Genomic DNA, 12,223 nt, shown 5'->3' on the forward strand with positions numbered 1-12,223 from the left:
GGAGGGCGGGCCCACTCCTTTGAGGAGGAGCCGTGGTGCCTGTCCCTCCTCTCTCTCCCTAAATGTATTGTATATAACTATATCAAAATATAAATAAATATATCAAATATCTCAAGATAAATGAACCTGCGTCGAGGTATTTGACTGTCTCGTTATATGGCAAAGCTTTGCTGTTTAAACGCTTTGTTCTGCAAACCAGCTGACCTTTCCCCACTGATTACTTAAAAGAATTTTCACCTCTGTATGTGTTTTGCTGCTCCATCCCAGTGCTGCTGCCCTTGTGGTAGTGCTGCTCCTGGATCAGTTCCAGTCTAAATAACGGGATTGCAACTCACGAAGCTGAGGGAGAAAAGGTAAAAACATATGTGCAGAGTGAGGTAAATTACCTGGGAAAGAAAATGAAACAAACCCAAGGAGTGAATTAAAAGAGCAGCAGGTGATTCCACCTTGGCTGTACAAAGGTTTGGGCACAGAGCAGAGCAATTCCCTTGTCTTGAACTAACACAGCTCAGTGAAACCACCGCAGTTTTACGTGCTGCAAGAGGGTTCAATTATGGTTCATGTTGTGTAAATATACAAGGTAAAGGTTAATAAAGATCGTAAATTGTGGGAGTGGACTCTGCAGAAATTTGTACTGCTTTTATTGAAGCAATTACATGCATGGATGTTCTTCTGTGGATAAGGCAAGGAACAGGCCATGAGAACATGTTGTCTTTTGTGTTATCTCAAATACAATTGATTTTCATATCAAGCAAATTAGTCATGGACTGATCCACATGGCACCAGTGACAAGAGTGGTGGGCTGATAACCCACACAGCTGGGGCCACTAAAATTATCTGCCCATGACTACATTAAATAGAAGGATGAGCAAAGAAAGCTTCACTGAATGCAGTAATGCTAAATATTTTAATGTTGTAATGGTGTGGGAAGACACAGAACATGAAAGGGAAGGTATTTATTTCTACCTGGTACAAAAGTTTAAGCCAGACTAAGCACTAGCAACTTCAGCTCTTAGCATAATTATCAACTGAAGTCAGTATGTATTTATGTATATGTCTAAATATATATATGTATTTTTATGTGCATATTTGAGTATATATATGTGAAGATGATCAGCAAAGGTGCTACAGACTATGTCTATATTAGAATGTTTTGCTACTGTACTAAGAAATCTCTTCTTATGTGTGCCTTTGTAAGTGGTAAGTGTTGATACACTTTAAAGCTTCATCTGTCATTAAATAGAAGGTAAATGAGCAATGTGGGAAAGCAGGAGCAGAGAAAGCAAACACCGGGAGCTAGTCCATACAAACAGAGCACTACTGGGATTGACTAATAAGGGGGGGGAAACTGTGTTTAAAAAGGAAAAACGCTATTTCTTCTGTTTGTAAGAACTGCATTTACTCACCCAATATTGGCTGTATAGTTTAATGGTCTGAGTGCTCCAAGCACTTGCTGTTTGCCAGAGCAGTTCCCAGAGCAGGGACTGGGCTAGCTGGGGTAGTCACAGCTCCAGGGGCTATTCTGGTGACTTCCATAGCATATTGAAGCCAGAATTCAGGAAATTTTAATTTCTAGTAGTTGTTTCTTTTCTTATAGCTACTAGCCATGTCTGCAAATAGCAAGCCAAGCTCTTAAATCAAGTGATTTTGAACTTCTGAGGTGTCTTAGAGTGTGTTAGATTGCTGTAACCTTTATTTGGGGTTTATTGCTATTAAATATAAATAAATAATCATAAACTTTCCCAATTATTACCCCGGCAGAGAACCTTAGGCTTTAAAGGATCATGATCTTGCAATACTTCAGTGTGAGCTTCCCAGTGAATGTTTAATTTCAGTGAGTAAAGGTGCTTCTTGCCAAAATGCTTATCTTGCAAGAGTCAGAGTATCTTCAGTGATAAAGGGAGCAGGGGAGGGGCAAGAGGGGACCCGGGGAGAAAGGAACATTTAATTCTGGTCAGTTTTTGTTGCTCTGCTGTTTCTCAGAGATTTGTAACCTGGCTGAGTTATTAGTGTTTGTCCCGAATTAAAGCCAGGGTTATTTTACTGTCTGCTGGTGTTAAAGAAACTGCTTCAGTTGGGCTGTGGTTGCCTTGCATAAAGGGCTGACCTTAAACTAATGAGGGGAACTTTTATTGCTTTCTTTTCCTTCTGGTCCCCAAGATTCCTAAGGGCTGAGTGTTGCTGCACCTGTAGGATCCCTCTGAGGGGGAATATTTATTATTCTGTAGCATGCTCAGGTCCCTCCTGTTATCCTTTGCCAAGCTCCTGCTCAAGGCAGCTTGGAGTTCAGGTTTGAAACACACACGGGAGAAGAGCTCTGCGGAAAGGAGAGTTACGGGAACTCAGACATCTTATTCACCTGTGGAAACACAGCATAAAATGTTGCTTCTTGTCTGCCGAGGATTTGCTTCAAACCTATGGGTTGTGGATTACTTTTAAAGGGTCTGTGGAAAGTAACCAGGAGAGACAGCTCTGTTTTCAGGCTTGAGTTCTGTAAGGCTGTTAGAAAGGTTTCAGTCAGCAAGTTGAGAAATGTTAAAACAACAGGTTTGTGAATTGGTTGTTTTTCTTCCCAGAAACACTCCCTGTGCCTGCGAATAAGTCCCAGTGACCCCAGTGAGGAGTCTGGGAATATCAAAAGGCAGTTCTGGAAAGCACTCTCCCTGCTTTCCATCCTAAATTATCTTGCACTGCTGTGTACAATCAAGAAATGATCAAAACAGGTTTCTTTGCCTTGGTGTAGGAGGAGCTGATCTCTGTGTCAGCTTCAGTTGGTGAAGATTTTTTGGTTTTGTCCTGTATATTTCCTTTCTTATAAAGCAGCCAGGGCAAAAGCATTACAGGCGGAGCAGTTGGCTCCACACAAGAGCCATTCCATTGCTCCTTCACCTAACCTTTGTTTCATGTGAGAAATTTTAGTGGGTTGTAGCTTACACCATATCTTGCCTGGTTTGCCCAGGTAATTTGTAGCAGTGGGAGGATCTGGAGCAACACAACCTCATATTTCCATAAGAAAACAGAAAGGGAATGTAGAAAGGTGAACAGAATTTAAAATATAAGAATTACACACAGAGAAAATAGCAATCTGTTCGGATGCTTAGCTGTTTATTTGCAATAGCTAGAAGAGATTTGGGACTTAATCCCTTTTCATTGCTTTTTTGAGAAAGCACCCTCATTTTCCTAGGAATGTACACTGGTCTGTTTTGATGAGAAGCACCAGCCCCTGTTTGCTTCATAGTTATGGGCCATGTAAGCATTACATAAGTTAATAAACACATGTGAGGAGAGATTAGATATGTATATCTCCCACTAATAATCTTATTTAAGTATAGGTTTGATCAGACAATGCAAATCCTCCTGGGTCCGTAATCCCAGGGCAGTACTGGTGAAGATACTGAGCTGTGGGAGCAGGAACCCTTCTGAAGGGCTGATGCCTTTTCTGTGTAAAAGCCAGCTGTGAAAGCCATCGTAGTCTCTGAAGACCTTGGAGTCAGTTTTCCAGTGGTTTCATCCAGAGTGGGGTTTTTTTTGTTGGTTGGTTTGTTTTGTCTGAGGAGCTCTAATGAAAACTGTGGGTTTATCCCTAGGAATCTGATAGGACAGTTTTCCAGATAAGCACTGCAGTTGAGTTTGATATAACAGTTCTTAGACAGGTGCTGGAGTTCCATTGAAAGCTGTTACTTCTTCCATTTCACTCCCATTTTGTACTTCCATCTCTTTGATTGTTCTGATGTGTTGGGTTATCTTCATCCGTGTGCTTCATGAGCTGTTATCCACGTCTGTTGGATCAGGAATGATACAGAACACGAACAGTTTGCATCTTGAGCTGATGCTGAGGGTGCTGCAGCCATCATCTGAGCCGTGACAAGCCTAAATCCCGGGAATGTGGCAGAAAAAAGCCACTTACAGTCAAGGCTGCATGGCTAGAAAGTCAGCAACACTGGTTTTTCTCAGTATGCTTTCTCCACAGATTTCTTTGTAAGTTCTGCTTGTACTTATAAGAAGTATAAGTTATGTTTGTACAAAGTTCTCTATACTGAGAATGCTGGTGTAATTAAGTTCAGAAGTCTAAGACTAAAGAGCTGAATTGATCTCCACAAAGAGGACATACAGTTGCTTTGAATTTTGCCCTATAAAATAATGCATATCCTTATTCTTAGGTCTAATACCACCCTCCCTGCCCCAAATGAGTTCCAGTTAATACTGTTTACATGAACCACGAATCCTCTTTTATGTTACATTAAACAGCACTTGAGATATCAGTAGTTATACAAAGCAGGCACTCCAAGCCTTGGTGGGTGGGTTGGTTTTTTTTTTGTTGAGGCTCTGGAGCTGAATTTTGAGGCTTTGAAACTGTCCTTGGCATGAAGAACTCCTGTATATGTTTCATAGGAGAAAATAGTTGATCTTACTAGAGACTTGTTTGAGTTCTACAACCCACACGGCTGCTTCTGTATAATATTTAGAGATGTGGAAAATAATAACACACGTCCTGTAGAAAGTGTTTGTCTTGCCACCCCCAACATGGGAAGTAACCAGGAAGCCTGTGCACCAAAACTGCATATTCAGATGAGGCAAAAATACTTCTTTGTGAAGAACTACCCATTAATACGTGTTAGGCAGCACTTCCAACTGGAACGTGCTTGTGAAATTCCGTTGACTTCTTAAAGTCAATTAACCCAGTTGAACTGACACAGCTTTTGTCTCCTGGCGCTGGGTTCTGTGGCTGTTATCCCATGGTTTGATTTAGGAGAGCTCAGATCTCTTTGTGCATTGTCTCCTTGGCTGGTGCTGGGTTCTGGGCTGGGCCCGTGGTCTGAATGGCTGTCTTGGAGTCTGCCATGGCCCTGTGGAGTGGAAGTGCAAAAGGAAGATGACAGTTGTGGAAAGCAGACTGGTTTTTTCTCATCTGCTGCCAGTGTTGGGCCATGTGTTGCTTTGTACAGACCACTTCATTGTGTTGCTCTTTCTTCCCCTTCTTTATTTTCATACACTTGTGATGTACTCAACTGCTGGAGGGGATTGATTTTCAGCCTTTGGTTCTGTTGATGTTTCACTGTATTGATATCTGGAGGGATTGTCCAAATGTGCTTTGGAAGCCTCTCTCAGTTTGTTTTTTTTTTCCAGAGCACAGAAGCTGAGTCCCATAAATAATGCAGCTGATATGAGGAAGAAGCTGGAATTGTAGAAGACGTAGTGGAAATCACTGGTTACGTCTACCAGGAGACCTGAAGTAGAAGCCATAGCTTAGCCAAAGAGAAGAAGCACACTAAAGGTATACATTTACCTGAATGTTAAACCTGCATCATTCAGCAAACTGCCGTATACAAAAGACAAGCATTCTCTGATGAGTTAAGTTCTCTCCTCTTCTCTAGATTCTAGGGATTGTTTACTTTTTTATTTATAGTCTCAAGTCAGGTGATACTTCTGTAGAAAGTATTTCTCAATATACAGAGAAATCAGGAAAGAAAGGAAATTGCAATTTTTCCTCAACCTGCTGCTACATTTCATTTGCTCAGCAGAGGACACTGGTGCCACTGCCACTCAGTGGCTTTTGGAATGAGTGACCCTATTACATCCTAGGGCAGAAAATAGAACAACTAGAGAGAGAAATAGCTCAGAAATTTACATACTAGGGTCTCTAAACTGAACATTTGTCTCTAATCGTGTGTAATGAGGGATAAGGAAATTCACAGCACAACAAGATTATGACTAACATTAAGTGACCTCAATATAAACCGTTTAGAAGCATGAGATATCAAGGGAGTAATTTAACACTAATGTTAGAGATGGAAAAGTGATGCTTGGGCCAAATACATGATGCTTTCCATAGGCTGCTTATCAATGCGGAAATACTGGAATAATGTTTATTTGCTTGTATTTTTCAGTCAAGATTAGTGATGTTTCTTTCCACAGTGCACTTTTCCGTAGCAGATTTTAGGACTACAAACAGAAATGGAGCTGCTTTTACTGTGCTTTGTTTTGCCCATCTGCTGCTCCTGTCAGAGATGTCCAAGAAAGGACCTTTTTTGCTCTTTGAGAAAAGTGACTGACACACTAATGCCAGGGAGTACCATGAAGCATGGTGCATGTTGCCATCACATTTTTGAACCAGACATAATTTTCCTGCTGAGTAGCCACAATTCATTGTCTGGAGAAGAGAACTAAAGCCTGAACTGAGGTTGACATGCTCAGGTTGACATTTGTTGTTTGTTAGTCTTTTGAATTTACTGCTGTACTGCGGGAGCAGGTGTGTCTTGGACAGGTCACTTAGTGACATTTGGAGTGAACTGTGAATAATTTATTGGACTGAGAGTCATAACTAGCTCCTTTCTTGTCTCCAGAGAAAAATTAATACACTCCAGAACTTGGAGAGAAAGACTGAACAGAAGCTTTTACTACGGGGCTTTTGAATAATGTAGGACTGGTAATAATTCTGAACAGTTAATTTTTTTAATGGGATGTTCACAATTCCTTGAGACTTCATGGATAAAACAATGCAAACTAGCAAAATGGTGAAAGAGTTCACAGTAATTCCTGTCTGCTTCTTGCCACTCACTGGAAAAAAGCTCTCATTGCTCCCATACCTATCAGATCCCTTACCGAGTCATATTTTCAGTCTGCTCTTGATGCAGCTGCAGAAGTGACCTTCCAACTGTCAGAAAAGGCTGATCATTCCTTTCCCACCCTGTCCTTTATATTGCTCCCTTTGCATAACTCACCTACACCATGGGTCTGGAAACTCCTTTATTCCTCTTCTTGATGCTCCCAAACACTTGTCACCAGTTTCCAAACCACCACCTTTCCCCCAGCCAGCTTTCATAGCCTCTCTCACCTGTAAGCGGGGGCCCGATGAGGAGGGTGATGCTCTCCAGGATGGTGAAGAGCCCTAGAGCACTGGAGAACCTGTCCATCTCTACCACATCCATCAGCACCTGGAAGGTGAGCGCCCCGATGCCACTCATGGCTATGCTGAGGATGACACAGTAGAGGATGAGCACACTGAACTCAGCTGAGATGACACAGATGAAATTGCTGAGCCCATAGAGGAGCACGGCCAGGCTGAACAGGTAGATGCGTCTCCCTGTGAAGACTCTGTGTCCTGAGAGCAGCCCTGTGAGAGGGCGGATGAAGATATTGATGAACCCGATGATGGAGATGAGAAGGGCTGCCTTGTGTTCCTCCACCCCGTTGTGGATGGCATAAGGCACAAGGTAGACATGAGGTAAGGCAAACCCCATCATCATCCAGGTCACTCCAATAGTGTAAATCTGGTAACCTTTGTTTTGACAGAAGATGTCAAAAGCCAGGTACTTCTGCAGCACCTGGAAGCATTTTGTCCTTCTGGTGTGCTGCTGGAGCATGGGGTGGTGAGGAGATGCTCCATTGGACAGCTGTGCCTCTTGTGCTCTGTTCCCTGGCTCTTCTTCAGGCTTGGCAGACTGTGAGAGTGACCCTGATGCCAGCTGAATGGGTCTCATGATGGCTCCACAAACACAGCAGTTCAGTAGTATTCCTCCGAAGATGAGGAAGGTGTTTCTCCAGCCCATCTCATCCAGCAAGTATTGAGACAGCAGTGGCCACACCGTGAAGCCGAGGGAGACGCCAGTGGAGGCCACGGCATTGGCCAATGTTTGCCACCGTACAAAGTAGTAGCCCAGCACAGTCACTCCTGCCTGGAAGCTGAAACATGATCCCAGACCTAAAAGTGAGAATAAAAGAGTAAATGATCCTTCTATGTTGTCTTAAAGGGCGAAAATTCAGGGTGTACCCACAGATGACTTCATCTGCCACTGAAGCATTTTCTGACCTGCCAGGCCACACATCCCCCAGGGACTGATTAATACTCAGAAACCTCACATCAGGGATGAAGAAGGATGTTGTGTGTAAATTAAACTATTTGTGTTCTTGAGTATAGTAATATACTCATCTAAACGGACATTTTTCTGGGACACACCGCAATTCCTAAAGTTGTTATGGAATTGTTCATTAAAAACTTGGGTGTAACACCACATGCAACAAGCACTGCTGCTTTCCTGATGCTTTCATCAGGGCTTAGGGAGTTGCTTGTTTTTCTCTCTATGCAGTGGCCACTGCTTAACTTGCAAGATCCACCAGGATTGGTCCCAGAGTGGGGAATTAATTTCTCTTATGTTATTAAAAACCAAGAGTTGAATGTCAGTTACATAGGAGAAATATTTGGAAAGGAAAAGTTCCCATCTGTTACTTCTGTTCAAAACCAACATGGTCTTTTGTTAGAAGAAGATGTCTCCATTCTCCCCCTGATTGGGAGTGGTGAAATACAAGCCCAGGGAACCTGGGAAGGACATTATCCCAACACATTATGTTCAAAGATTGGAAAAACAGCAAAAAACCCTCCCTTCTTGAAAGACAAAAGGCTGAGAAGCTACTAAAAAGAACAGACATCCTTTTTCTCCATTTTACCCTCTGGAGACCTGTAGCTTTTTCCAGAGAAACACTTCCCAGTGAGCTTGAGTGGGTGAGGTGTGTGCTAAAGGGGTGTGCTGTTGAGTTCTCCTATTTCACAGATGAGTGGAAAAATGTGACCACTTAGTTGGGGCTCTCCCATTTCCCATCTCCAGCACAGCAGCTGAGTTTCCCTGCTCTCTGGTACGTACCAGTGATGAGGCCGGCCGTGAGGTACAGCTGGCTGATGGACTTGCAGAAGGAGCTGGACACCATTCCCAGCCCGCTGAGCAGCCCACCCAGCATCACCACAAACCTGCAGCCAAACCGCTTCACCAGGATGCTGCAGAGGGGCCCTGGAAGCAGAGAAGAAAAAGGGGAAGCAGTTAGGGAGGAGGGAAGTATTTTGTATGTGCTGGATTGCTGCAATTATCGAATGATGTAGTCTAAAGACCCCAAGGGTTGTCCCAGCAGCTTAATGTAGTGGGGGAGACAGGAAGAGAAAGTCTGTTCTGTGATCCTCCCAAGTGCTTGGCCAGCTTGTTGGCTGAGGGGAAGTCTGTGATCTGCTGGGATTTTGACCATCAAGTAGGATGTGATGGATTTTCATTAAAACCCTTGGAAATGGACTTCTGGTGAATTCCATGATATTGTGATAAATTACTGGTTTGTTAATGACATTTAACATCCTTCATTTTGGGGCAGGGAAAGATTAGTTCCCACCTGCAGTCCATCAGTGGGAAGGTGCTTCTCTCTGCATGTTCTGGCAGAAGAGGATCTGAAGGTAGAGTTTCTTTTCCTGTTCCTTTGAGGATCCTCAAGGTTTTCCAGGTTTTATTAACTTTTTTCCCCAATTCTGAACATTTAAGGTTATGCAAGCAAATGCAAAATTACTGTAAGCTGCAGAATTCGGAGTCAGTCAGTGTAGGAAATATAACCTGTGGCGTATTTGTGAACTAAATCAATGTCTGGTTTGAAATAAAATCCACACAGTCAAGTGAACAGTGGAACATTATTAAAATTACGAGTGCAGCTGTCTGTATTTTGATCTGCTTGGGAGATTTTCGCTTCAGACTTCACTGGCCTTTGAAAAACTGTCCAGCAAATGTGATTGGATTATTTTTCCTCCTGCTAAAGACATTAAGGATGGTACTGCTGTTTAACTAGCCCAAGAAGGCATACATTGAACACTACAAAATAATGAGATTGGCTCTAAAAACCATCAGAGTTTTTCATTATTAGTTCCTGGTTGCTTGTTGTCTGGATTTCAAATGTTATTTCTCACTTGCCTGGGGCTTTTGTGGTTTCTTTTGCAAGAATAATATCAACTAAAGTGCTGCATTTGTATGAGTTAGTCCAGAGTTTCTGTGTGCATGGATATCTAGGAGCAGGAACCTGTAAGGGCCTGAAATTCCCTTTTGGAGACAGATGTAGGACCCTGAGATCTCTCAAATTATCTTATAACAAAATAATCGTTAATGGCTTTTACCTAGGAACACAGCACCGATAACGGGATATGTTTGGTTGAGTTATGAGCCATTGTTTGCCCTGTGCCCTTCCCCGTTTCCTTCCATAGCTCTCCTGCATCGAACCTTCTCCCAGGACTGACTGCTCTGAGAACAGGCTGCTCTGCCCATTTTCCTTTCTCTTCCAATTTTTGCAACAAATAATTTTTTTCCCCCCTTCAGTTCCTCTGAATTAAAAAGAATAAAGGTGAAGAAAAGAGAGAGGCACTTCTAAGAGATACTGGTGACAGCGGAATGCAATTTTGGGAAAGATTTAAGTGCTGAAATGATGAATGTAACTGGAGAACCTGAATCAAGTAGAGCCTGGCCCCTTGCAAAGGACGTCAGAAGTTGCAGCAAAAGCCATATGTGCTTGGCCTGAGAGGGAGGCTTTGATCTCTGCTTATTTTGTTGATTTTTCCTTCTGGTTTATGTTACTGCTGCCTAGTGCTACTGGGGGACAAGAACAAGCCCCCCTATGCTGTAACACCCTGCAAGAGGAGACATAACTGGCAAGAAAAGCACAACTGTGCCCTGACAAATTCTATTGTGAATATCATTAATGTGAGGCTATTCTTTCTTTATCCAATTTATAACTTTTGGATCTTTGTATTACCTTTTACTGTGGTTCCAGCCTCCTACACAAAAATTACTTCATTAAAGATGACAGGATAATTGACATTCTTGTAGATACTGCCAGAATTGTCCTTCCTGGACATGCTGGGACCAAGCTGCTTCTGAGACCATTTCCTAGAGCCAGCAGGTCCCAGTTGGATCCTTCCCACTAATCACAGAAGGATCACAGGGGCTGGAAGGCAGGATGGGGAATGCCCAACAGCTTCCAAATTCCAAGCCCCAAGGATACTGCTCTATTTCTGCTGACTCTCAGTGGTGATTCCTCCCCTTATCACTTCCCTCGACATCTCTTTCAATCTACACCTTGATACTCTGGACCCAGCTGTTTCTGCTAAGGTGTAAACTCTCAATTTCATGCAGGTGGCTGCCAGCCATGTCCTACCACAGCCTTCACATCAGTGTGACTCAGGGCTCTGGGGTTGTTTTTTTTTCCTTTATCACGTAGTGTCAACTTTCACCAGCATTAGAAGGGAGCAGGTATGAACTCAGGGAGAAGCTTGGATACATGGGCAACCCTGGGAACTTTCCCTCTGTTGCCTGGTAGGGTTTGGGTTGTCTGTTTATCGAGTAAGCACAGGATTTGTATGGGGCACAAAGCACAGGCCACTCTTTGGGAAGCCCTCAAGCTGCTGGGGATTTGGTTTTCTCTCTGCAGAAATAGAAAAGCATCCCTGCATCTGCGTGTGGAATCTGGGACCACTGTCCTGTGTTACTCCCACATTTTATTTTGAGGGGAAAACCAGTGAGTCACTCTACTATCCACAGAGCACAATGCTCCTTCCACCCCTTCAGCCGGAGGGTGCTGCCTGACCCACATTCTGCACTGATCCAGCCCTGCGCATGTCCACCCTGATGCCTGCGTGGGTGTGTGCTTCGTGCCACTACCCAAGGAACTGCTTTTAAGGCTTTGCCTCAGCTGGCAGCTTGGAGGAGCTCAGCTTTTGGCATCTCTTCAGCCACAAAGAACAGAGCTGTCATGTGGCACTTGGAAGGAGATGTGCTCTTGTGGACAAGATAAACCAAGAAAGTAGCAGAGTTCCAGCACTGTGTGCTGGCTTATTCAAAGAGCTTATGTGAGAAATAACTATGTTCTTGCTGATCTGAAAAACTGGGCTGAGAAAGGGATTTGCCTTCTTTGACCAAGGGTCTTGGCTGACTCTGAGAGTGACAAAAGGGACCATAGAATCTGTGCACACTTAGCTTTGGACTGTGGGATCCAAGTGGCTTGAAGATGCTGTGTACTGCCAAACAGCTACTCTGCTTGGACCTCCCAATCCCTTCCACCGCCCGCCTTAATTAAATGGTGGAAGTATCCTCATTACATCCCTCCACCAGCAGCACAAGGGCAGGAGGTGGAGGAGGCCATTCCCTGCTGTCACTCACCCCCTCCATGCAGCACGGCCACCATGATGGACGGGAACCACGATGTCTGGCTGTTGCTGGCCTGGAACTCGTGCTGGAGGTCCGTGAAGAAGACACCGATGCAGCAGGGGAAGCCCAGCGTCAGCCCTTGCAGCAGCACTGCAGCCAGCAGGACCATCCATGCCCATCCTCGGTCCTGGGGCTTGGCAGTGCCGTGTCCTGCTGCTTCTCCTTGGGACATGATAGCTCCTTTCTCCTCTAAGCCAGCCTGCTGGGGAAGGGAGTGCAGCTAC

At 43.9% G+C, this 12,223-nt stretch overlaps 1 protein-coding gene and 1 long non-coding RNA gene across 3 annotated transcripts; one reads left to right on the plus strand and one right to left on the minus strand.

Annotated features, from left to right (window-relative positions):
• Positions 1-20: 20 nt before the first annotated feature.
• On the plus strand, positions 21-5,275 carry LOC108448865. Its single transcript, XR_001864908.1, has 2 exons — positions 21-353; positions 5,128-5,275. It is a non-coding gene; the product is annotated as an uncharacterized LOC108448865 (long non-coding RNA).
• On the minus strand, positions 3,822-12,217 carry SLC16A5 (solute carrier family 16 member 5). 2 transcript variants are annotated; one of them, XM_008640597.2, is made up of 4 exons: positions 11,952-12,217; positions 8,640-8,783; positions 6,836-7,702; positions 3,822-5,228 (listed from the first exon to the last, which is right to left on the minus strand). In XM_008640597.2, exons 1-4 carry the CDS (start codon positions 12,169-12,171, stop codon positions 4,987-4,989), a joined length of 1,473 nt encoding a protein of 490 aa, XP_008638819.1. In that variant the 5' UTR covers positions 12,172-12,217; the 3' UTR covers positions 3,822-4,986. The 2 variants fall into 2 exon arrangements, with proteins under 2 accessions (XP_008638819.1, XP_017598679.1); XM_017743190.1 differs by having other exon boundaries at positions 5,013-5,176.
• Positions 12,218-12,223: the final 6 nt, after the last annotated feature.

This window comes from Corvus brachyrhynchos, unplaced genomic scaffold (assembly GCF_000691975.1).
Source record: "Corvus brachyrhynchos isolate BGI_N302 unplaced genomic scaffold, ASM69197v1 scaffold148, whole genome shotgun sequence".
Lineage (NCBI taxonomy): Eukaryota > Metazoa > Chordata > Aves > Passeriformes > Corvidae > Corvus > Corvus brachyrhynchos.

What these genes read in the sequence shown, in the direction of transcription:
- SLC16A5 (XM_008640597.2), bottom strand. Translation starts at nt 12,171, where the DNA reads ATGTCCCAAGGAGAAGCAGCAGGACACGGCACTGCCAAGCCCCAGGAC. An exon ending in CACGGCCGGCCTCATCACTG is followed by an intron (nt 7,703 to 8,639) that starts GTACGTACCAGA and finishes TCTCACTTTTAG; the next exon opens with GTCTGGGATCATGTTTCAGC. An exon ending in CATCGGGCCCCCGCTTACAG is followed by an intron (nt 5,229 to 6,835) that starts GTGAGAGAGGCT and finishes CTTCTACTTCAG; the next exon opens with GTCTCCTGGTAGACGTAACC.